A 10,270-nucleotide genomic window follows, 5' to 3' on the forward strand; every position below is an offset into this window, starting at 1 on the left:
GGGGTCGATCAGCTGTCCACTTGTCTTGTTTTACACATTAATAAAATTCTGTTTGTGTACTCGGTAAACACGTTTAAAAAAAAAAAAAAAAAAAAAAAAGGTCAGCATAGTTTGTGATAAATCTTACGTTTTCAAAACAGATGTAATACAAGCTGTATGTATTGCTCTCACCGCAGTGGCCTAATTAAAAAAAAAAGGAGAAAAAAAAGTTGAAGTTGTAGAAGTCACCTTCTGTTTTATGTCTATACTAAAAAGGTTGTATTATGTTATGTGCATTGCTGTTTGTATAATTTCTATAGTCAGTGTTTTACATTTGGAATAGAGGTAAATAATAAAAGGCTATTTTTTGTTTGTTTAATCTCAGTATTTATTTTTGTGCTTTTTGACTTTCTTTTATTTTTACCCCTTGTGTTTTTTTGAAGGGGGGGGGGTCCCTGTATAGCAAATGAAATCATGTCATGTTTCTTTTCCCTCCCTTCTTTTCTGGTCTGAAACTTGTTTTAATAAAGTCATACAAATGATGCCCAACTTTGCTCATTATAGACCACTTTTATTTTAAAATAAATAAGAAAATACAGGAAAGTGCATTACAGTGTCTGGAGACATCATCTTTATGTCAAAGAACTAAATGTTCACCGTGCACATCCGCAGTTGAAACTGAAGATTCAAGTCTGACAGAAATCTTGTTTTGTTCCCTCCTCGTAATATGATGGAGAACTAAAACACCTAAACTCTCCCACAACACGACTTTTCATTGCGTAGGAAAATTAGGTGTGGGAAAGCAAACCTGACACAACAAAAAGCAAATTTCAGTTCACCTTCCTGAAGCAGGCTGATGAATTCAGCAGGCACAGAATCCAAACTGTGAGGAGGGAATGATGGGTACGATGTGGACAAAGGAATTCACATTTTATGATGGAGCTTTGAAATGAAATGACATCTATGTTTGCATGCCAGTGTTGCCATGCTCCTTTCTCCATACCCTATGCTCAGTTGTGGAATGGGATGGTCTGCTTGCAGTCGAAACAGGTCTGGTCCTGGCCTGCTCCCGGCAGCCCTACGGCGTGCTCCGTCGTAGAAATCAACAACGTGTCCAAAGTTATTTCTGTACATTTGGCTATAAAGCGGATGAAGGGCCGCACATCACCCTCGTTGGCTGTGTCCAGAGCGGCATAGTATTCAGCCCGTTGTTCTTTGCGGATAGTAATTGGTGGGTATCTCGCTTGCATGAGCACGAGGTTCATGAGCAGCCGTGACGTCCGTCCGTTGCCGTCAACAAATGGGTGTATGTACACCAGTTTATAGTGGGCGAGTGCAGCGTATTCCACGGGGTGAAGCTGCAGCGCCTCGTCGGAGTTGAGCCACTGAACGAGCTCCTGCATGTGTCTCTGCAGGTCCCGAGGGTGAGGAGGGATGTGGTGGCCCACAAACACCTGATTGGTGCGCAGCCTCCCTCCCTCCACGGGGTCTACGTAGCCGAGCACCCGCCGGTGGATCTCCAGGATGTCGTTGACGGTGATGGCTCCTGATCTGGACAACAGCGTCGTGTTGATGTACTTCATGGCCGCATCCACCCCAATCGCCTCGTTCTGCTCCTGCAGGCTCTTTCCGGGGACGGCGTAACGCGTCTCAATGATGTGACGAATCTCTGACAGCGTGAGCGTGCTGCCTTCGATGGCCACGGTGTGGTAGATGTGGTGGTAGTAGGTCTCCTCCATCACTCGGCGGAATGCAGAGTTCCCTTTAGGAATGGACATAAGCTGGCGCACTTTACTGTCGATGATGCTGAAGTAACGCTGATCGATCTCTTCCACCAGGGGAAGGGTCCGGTCTCGGCTAACCAGAGCTCTCTCGTTGCACGGTGAGATGGCCAGGGCCTTGGTGTAGAGGTGATCTGCCTGGACGACATCCTTCTCCTCCTCTAAAATGGTCCCCAGCTCCGTCAGGGCATCCACGAAGTCTGGGTTCATGCTAAGTGCATGCACCAACAGCTTGTGAGCCTTCTCCCTCTTCCCAAGTTTCTTCATCTCCTGAGCCAACTGCAGTGCAGCTTTGGCCTCCAGCTCCATCTCTGCAATCACGACATGATGGACAGGGTGAGCAATGAAGATGCATTAAAACAGCAGGTCATGTCATGACAAAATATGAATAAATAAATAAATAAATTAATAAAAAAAAAAACCCGTTATTACACTTGGATGAACTAGAATTTTCAACAACTTCAGAAATCATTCAGGGAACTAATATTCAACTTAAAACACTGGAGACGCAAATTTGTTATTTTTACATTTAGTTGATGTGCTTCCTTTTTTCCTTAACAGTTCGCTGGTCTTCACAGTTAGACAACAGTGTGGAAAATACCTACAACTTGCAGAGGATTTGGAGAATTACAAGCTGACATCTTCACAATGCCGTCATTCAGAAATCCCAACATACAGGAAAAACCAATACGATCAGAGCTTGAAGGCGATAAAGGGCACGCAGTTTTCTCTATAAATTTGTTAAATTAAGCCCTAGATGAGTTCACACGGGCCTTCTTTCTCGACATATGGTTAATCTTGTTCTGCATATGGCACTAAGCTGACCTCCACAGTCAGTAAACAACGTGTGTGTACCTTTGGTCGGCTTGGGCCTCTGAGGCAGCAGATCAAGAGCAGTGAAGGGGACGGTGAGGCTGGTGGACTGCACAGCTGGATGCTGCTGTGAACTTCCCCACAGCTGGCAGCGGAGCTGAGCGATGCCCCTCAGGGAGGCACAGCACTGATCCTCCACCCCAACCATGGGCATCAGGAGAGCCACCAGTGAGCCGAGGGCGATGCAAAGCAGCGGGCCCCATCCTCCTAGGACACGGGCGCTGTAGTAACTCCACACCTTCACAGCAGCCATGAGGACCCCTGGTTAAATCCTCCATCTTCTGGTGTAATGCCCCCCATCTATTTTCACTCCAGCATGGAGACCCGAAAGGTGGCGAACAAGAGGAAAACGAGCAGCATGGTAGCTGCCACGAGAGATCAGCTAAACGAGACAACTTTTAACGCCCGGAAGTTAGAAAGCAAGCTACCTTTAGCTACAAACGGAGGATCTAAACCTTAAGCTAACTTAACGACCAAACGGCGGCTGGCTTTTTGTCAGAGTCGGAACAGCTGTATACATAATACACACATCACCAACTTCCTTAGGGCTCGACGTTTGAACATCCTCGAATATCATTGGTCAGAAGTGTATTGAAGGGCAGAGCCGATTGGGTGAAAATACAGCAATACAACTCACGGTTCGTAGCCGTCCCTGATTGGCTGAGTTATGGAAACCTTTTCCCCGAGTTTTACCTTTCAGGGAGAAGAGCGACATTACGTAATCAGTAGGTATCTAATTTATTTTTTAGTTATGGGGTATTTAAAATTATGAATATTTATATGTACACACGTTTTTTTAATGATTTTTTAAACATGTAAAAGAAAAAACAAATACTATTTAAAGCCCCTCCCCCCCCAAAGATCAAGGCTCTAGAGCAGGGGTCTCGAACTCCAGGCCTTGAGGGCCTGCAGGTTTTAGATGTGGCCTTGAGCCCACACAGCAGATTTAAACAGCTAAATCACCTCCTCAACATGTCTTGAAGTTCTCCAGAGGCCTGGTAATGAACAAATCATTTGATTCAGGTGTGTTGACCCAGGATGAGATCTAAAACCTGCAGGACACCGGCCCTCGAGGCCTGGAGTTCAAGATCCCTGCTCTAGAGAAATCTTGAAACACAACTGGGTACTTATTTTGTAGTTATTTGAAAGCATTATATAAATTAGCGTTCATTTCTGTGTTCAGTGGGATCTCAAGCTACATGTTTAGAATCTCCACACAAATTTGATTATAAAAATTTTACAAAAGTTTATTTCTTTGCTGCAAAATAAGGGTTTAAAACGCCTCCCTCCGGTATATACTTCGACCACCACTGTGGATCTCTCCCTTAATATTTTAGTGCCATCTTGCTCTCTTATACAATCTCCTTTGCTTTGACCTGTAATCGAAGAAAAAAAAAACCTCACTTCCATCCTTATCGGTGCCTCGTCCTCTCTTCAGAAGACCCAGAATCTATTAATATGTAAATATTTTTTACATTTTAAAAGCCAATGAGAGTGAAAGACTCACCTAATGCAGACCAAATCTACCTACAGGTGCAAACAGAGTAACTTCACAGATCATGTTTGCAGGATCTGGGCGAGCACAGCATTTTTCCACATTTAGAAAAAACAATTTTTTAAGTAAGTAAGTTTAAGTATTTCACTGTCAAACTCTGAATATAGCTCATTCTGTTCAAATATGAAACCTTTTTTTTTTTTTTTGTCAATTTCAGGTTATATTCATTCATGCAATTTTGCAGTGTTTGAGACTGAAGCCTTTATCAGGAGACATAAACACAACAAAAGATCATTTTGATTCGACAAGTCAGGGTAAACAACATACAGTCCTGTGAAAAAGGAAGTTGTCAAAGCACTCTGTAACCATCATCATCATCATGGTGCATTCCTGTGAAACACTAAATACTCCCTGTAATTTATGGGATTGTAGAACCACTGTTAGCAGCAACAACCAATGTAATCATTTTCTGTCTGACTTCATCAGTCTCTCACTTTGTTGTGGGTGAAATTTGTCTCATTCTTCTCCACAGTGCTGCTTCAGTTCATTGAGGTTTGTGGTATTCGTTTATACACAGCTCTCTTAACCACCTAGTCTGGGCCATTGCAACATCTTGATTATTTTTTTCAGCCATTCTCTTGTATATTTGCTGCTGTGCCTGGGATCATTGTCCTGTTGCGTGATTTAGTATCAGCCAAGCTTTAGCTGTTTGACTGATGGCCTCACATTTTACTTTGGCTTCAAGGTATGCAGGTGCTGTGGCTGCAAAACAAACCCAAATCATCACCTCTCTACATAGCGAAACATCTCTTTGGTCTCGTCTGCCTAAAGGACATTTGGGATGAATTTGCTCGGATGTTCCTGGGAAGATCGTAGCATCATGTTAACACACACCTAAATGCTCCAGAGCAATAAAACTGCCAAAAATTCTGTGTTTATGCTCACACTTGCTGAAGATAAATGAATCAAATGCATTTGATGAGCAGCACCTGGTTGTTACCTATCCCTTAAATTGCTTTGGAGCCAGTAAGGGTGTACTTGGCCCCACAGCAGTAGTCGTCTTAGATACAGCTGTTTGTACAGCTGCAGCTCTTCTAAACCCAAAGTAAAACAATTCTCCACTCCAAATTTGTAATGCCTGCATATGCACCCACTTCATCAGGTCTTCTCATAATAAGCAGGCATATCAAGCAAAATGCAATCACCATGAGGAGATGTAAATCTAGTTTCCTCTGGTAATTACACTCTTTCTTTTAAGTCTAGCGCCTGGATTTGCCCGTTTCAATCCCAAACCCGACTGCCAGCTTTTGCACTGCTTCTGGTCATAACAGGAAGCTACTTTCAATTCCTCCACCTGTGACCATAAACTGGTAGTAACTGGTTCTAGGAAATAAATAAACCAATATTTAAAAGACACACTTCACCTCCATTTGCCCTTCTTCTGCCAGCAGAATGTAAACTCCCTAACAAACAGATGAGGGCAGCATTGCTCTGTTACGCAAACAACTCGGTCTCTGTCCAGCATATCCTCTAAAGACTGCAGCAGCCCTCTTGGCCTCAAAATCACTATGATCAGGATTCAAAGCCCATGCTACCAAGTCTTTGAATATAACAAAAAAGGAACCCATGCTCGTATAAACCAAGAGTAACATCCTCATCCTCAGCTTCTTTCTCTAGTGACATTTTAGTAATCCTTCTCATCTGTTTATCTCTTTGTCCTTCACATCACTGCCATTCTATTAGGCTTTATATATTTCTTTTAAAGCTTAATGTGCATCCTCTGTTTATAGTAAAATGGCTTTTAGAGAGATTACCACCTGCTGTGGGCAGCTTGAGGTGCTGAGGATATATTTCTGGCTGCACGCCAAAGCCAACACTATTAGGCATATCTTCAGCAGATGGCCATGGCGGGCTATCAGCTCTAAATAGCTGGTATTCACGCACAGCCTGTAACTCTGCAGCAACACACTCTCACCACAGGTATCTCAGGGGAGGTTATGAATTAGCAACCATTCTAAGGTCCGTCTGAAATCTGAGGTTTTGAATTCGCTGCACTCTTTTCTGCAGCTGCACACTAACATCATTTACCACCACAGAGCCTTTGTTGTTCTGACCCACAGCAATTTCGCCTTGGAGGATAATGGAGCTTGCTTGAGCTGCATTATTTCCTTACCTGTGTTATTCATGCAGACTTCTCAATGCAAATAGGAGGGTATAGTGGTAAAGGGTGTATTTATGTCGCCATGTCGTTCTCTGAGAGTCTGACTGGAGAACAAAAGATAGAAAACTTGGGAAAATATTTAATCAGTATTCTCCCAGTGATGAACTATGATTGTTGCAAATACACGTGCTGGGCCACCTTTTTGTTTTTAAACTTAACTTTAACTGCACCAAATGTATTTTTGGTATTTGGCTCAAAAGAACCTGCCATCGATAATATGTGAAGTATGGCTGTGGAGAAGCACACAAGGTCCCTCCGAGCACTTTTCACTCATTGTCAAATAGTGCATCATGGCCAAAATCTAAGGCACTAGAGCACAATCATCACTAGAGCCAAAATCACAGCCTGCCTCAATCAGCCTTGCCAGCAATCAGCGAGGGTTAAGTGAAGCAGCTTCTGTAGTTATCTGACTTCAAAGTGAGCTTCTCAGAAGCACCATGCTGCTGAGGGTTCAGCTACTTTGTCTGTGGCTGCAGTTACCAGCTGCTTATTTCATATTCACTTACTTCAGAACTGCATATTGGTTTAACAGACACCGGCGCAGCGACGTAACTGGTGACATCTTGTGGTTTGTCAACTCCCTTTTTTGAGACCCAGATGGTGTTTTGGCCATCGCCTTTTTGGTTTTGAGGAATGAGACCTTACAAGCGAAGGGCGGACCTCACTGAGAAAAAGGCACCGCACCCTCATATCTTCCTGAAACACAGAAGAAAAAATGTTTTTATATTTCATTGTTAGATTATTTAAGTATTGTCTTTGAAAGAAACATGCTACGGCGTAGAATAGAATAGTTATTATTATTTTTTATCTTCTGTCCCTGGTAATGGACATCAGGTCCTGTTTTGTTACAGAATAAAGTGATGTTATGGATATTGTTTCTTTTTTCTGTGAATTTCTGGACATTTTTTAATTTTATTTTTATGAACATTAAAACATTTAGATGAGGAAAACACTCTCCATTCTCCACATCTAACACTCAACTACACCTGGGTTGTTAGGTAATGGATGCATGACAGAGGGTGGAAGACAGGATTTTCCTCAGGACGGTGCAAGTGGAGTAATACTTAGAGGGCCAGACAGTGGAGCAGGAAGGTGAAAGCCTGGAGGAGGACATTTCCAGCTTTTGAGAAGCCTAAGCTGGGAGAAAATGATGTCACCTAAGTACATTATGGGTAAGCAGCATAGTGTAAACCAGGGTAATGAAGTGTTGGGATTTTGATTACTCAGCTGCCGTACAAGACAGCAGCCTGTGAAGGAAATCATCCGTCCATGGTGTCAGCAGAATGATGTGGCATGTTGCACTGTGCTTATGAGAGGACTCACCATCCAGAAGGCCTTGTCAGAGACATCAAGCTCATTTGTTACTTTGATGGACTGCCCAATCTTAAAGAATCTGTCCTGACTTATTGAATCGGCTATAACCTGGAACTACTAAATTTGGATCATAGGTTATCTGAGTCATGCCGCGAACACTGATGTGCTGAAGGATGTTTTCAGTTTTAAAGCTACCTTCAGAGCCAAGATGATGGTTTGTGTGCTCTGACATTTTTTATTCTAAAACCTGGTTGCTTATTTCCTGTTTGATGTAATCAGAAGAGCAGCTGTCTCTGTGGTTTGTTGCTGGTGTTGTCCTGTTTTCATGTTTCATGCAAAAAAAGAAAACTCCAGCCTCATTTAAATGTAATTGATAAAGACAGCAGATAATGCACTTTTAACATATATATTATTAATTATAGAAATCAACAGAATAAAAGAAGAAAGTACATTTTAAACTGAAGTGCGTTTTTGTGCGTGTGTGTGAATTCAAGTGAAAAGGCTCCTTTTTCCCTTTCTAGAAATTGTATTGCCTAAAAACTTCAGAGCCCTGCATTAAAAAAAATCTTATAACATACCACCTCAAAAGCTGGTATATCCTCCTTTGTGCTTTCATCTTCCTGCTCTAATGTCTGTTCTTCCTCCACCACATCTCCTGACAGCCACCGACTCTCCTTCCACAATTTTGAGTAAAATCCCTGCTATCTCATTGTGCCCTGTGCTTGCTCAAGTATGGACACGGATTGAAACTGTGAGGTAGTAAATCCTGCTGTCCACTACAAAGGAAACTGAATAAAAGTTTTGTTTAGCAACAGAACCATAATATCTGCAAAAAATAATCCTCATCATTTTGAAAAGAAAGTCCCTGTGCTCTGTTAGCCCAACTCACATAAATGTGGCAGCAATAGAAAAAGAAGGCCCAAGATGTCCTCTTGAGAGTACAACAGGACTTTTGTTGATTGCATAAATATGCTTGATGACTCATGTACTCCACAGAGGACAAAAATGAATTGCTGGGTCATGACATGGTGATTCTGGACACAACTGGGTGTTTCAGCAGCATATATGCATGTATGCATGCATATATATTGGTTAATCTAACGAGCACTGTCAAACAAATCCTTTTTATGCAAACAGAAACTACGAATTTCAGTCAATCACAATCACTAAAGAGTAAGATATATTGTCAAACCTTCAGCACCACTTATTAAGATGAGTGACTGTTTGTATATATTTTTCTAAAATATTTTTAGAAAAAGTCCAAAATAAATTCAAACTTGTTCTCCCAGTTCTTTTTTTTAAAGGCATTAAAGATGTCTGCTGTACAGTCATATATAAACTGGAAAAAACACAGTTCCAAAACTTAAAGCCCAAAATGATCATGACATTCCTGCCCACGATGAGCGTATGTAAACGTTGTAATAGTAGCTTGTCACTGTCATTGTAGCTACATTCTTATCTGGCCTTGCTTTGTCTTCAGTTTTCATTCTAAATCTGACAATAATTTACAAATTGAACAAATTACTGGTTTATTAAATAAACCATGAAACGAGCATGTGAGGTCACAAGATCATAACTAATGCATTCATTTAGGGTATAAATAAAAATAAATGGGTCATTTTCCCAGAGATTTCTTCTATTATCAAATAAGTTGCCTCCTATTGGCCATTCAAAGAAATTACCTTCCCTTTCCAGACCTGAAGACTTCCTGCAGCTTTCATATATATATATATTCTGTGATGACAGTAGAGCTCTGCTTCTCTCCGTGGATTAAAATTAATAAGACATTAGCTCTGGAATAATTCCATTGGATAACACACTTCGTTTCCGAATGGTTTGTGAAATGAGCTGTATCTGGTTGTTCTCATTTATCTCTGGAGCCACTCTTGGCACTTGCTTTACTGTCACATCTACAAGTTGGTCTGTCTGTGTCTGCCTTTTGTTGTCATTCAATTATTTATGTATTTCTGTTTTAGTGCATGGATGATTGAGTTTTTTACCTTACTGATGAATGCAGCGACTAATCTTCTCTGAGTTCCTTTCAGTTATTGACTCAACCAGTGGAAGTGAATCTCTGGGTATGACAGCAGCACAAGTAAGACACAAGGTGTGACAATAAGTTGTCACCTTGTGTGACAATACACTGATGTACAAGATTGGCTTGAATAATCAAAGTTAACATGAAGCAGGCCAGTGATTTCACATGTCACAGTTTACCTATACACAGATTCCTGCAAAATCTCAGAAAACAATGTGTAATCTTTGACTCTGGATGATAACTAAACATCTGTAGTGATGCAAAGCTGATGTCATCAATAACTTTGTCATGGAGACCAGAAATTAATAACATAAAATCTCAGTTATAAACTGACAGCATTTGACAGACATGAGCATTCGCAGGATGATCACGAAAAGGTGCATTAAAGGAGTGTAGCACTCATTATTTTTACACTTTAAGTGACAGGAAATGCTGATGCTTCCTGGAAATCTAAGTATGTAAGATGCTATTTACAGTCTTCAAAGTCAAAGATCCCCCACAAAGCTGGGGCAACTAGTAGAATCAACTATATCTTTTTTTTTCTTAAATCAAGACTTAAAAGAATATGT

General features: G+C 41.4%; 1 protein-coding gene across 1 annotated transcript; it reads right to left on the bottom strand.

Annotated features, from left to right (window-relative positions):
• Nucleotides 1-59: 59 nt before the first annotated feature.
• Nucleotides 60-3,196, bottom strand: ficd (FIC domain protein adenylyltransferase). Its single transcript, XM_063488958.1, has 2 exons — nucleotides 2,616-3,196; nucleotides 60-2,071 (listed from the first exon to the last, which is right to left on the bottom strand). Exons 1-2 carry the CDS (start codon nucleotides 2,884-2,886, stop codon nucleotides 990-992), a joined length of 1,353 nt encoding a protein of 450 aa, XP_063345028.1. The 5' UTR covers nucleotides 2,887-3,196; the 3' UTR covers nucleotides 60-989.
• Between the last annotated feature and the right edge of the window lie 7,074 nt (nucleotides 3,197-10,270).

The sequence above is a fragment of the Pelmatolapia mariae genome, linkage group LG12, assembly GCF_036321145.2.
Source record: "Pelmatolapia mariae isolate MD_Pm_ZW linkage group LG12, Pm_UMD_F_2, whole genome shotgun sequence".
In the NCBI taxonomy this organism is placed as follows: Eukaryota; Metazoa; Chordata; class Actinopteri; order Cichliformes; family Cichlidae; genus Pelmatolapia; species Pelmatolapia mariae.

Excerpts from the sequence above, each read along its gene's own strand:
- ficd (XM_063488958.1), bottom strand. The coding sequence starts at position 2,886 with ATGGCTGCTGTGAAGGTGTGGAGTTACTACAGCGCCCGTGTCCTAGGA. Across the intron at positions 2,072-2,615 it reads GAGGCCCAAGCCGACCAAAG|AGATGGAGCTGGAGGCCAAA; the intron begins GTACACACACGT and ends TCGTGATTGCAG.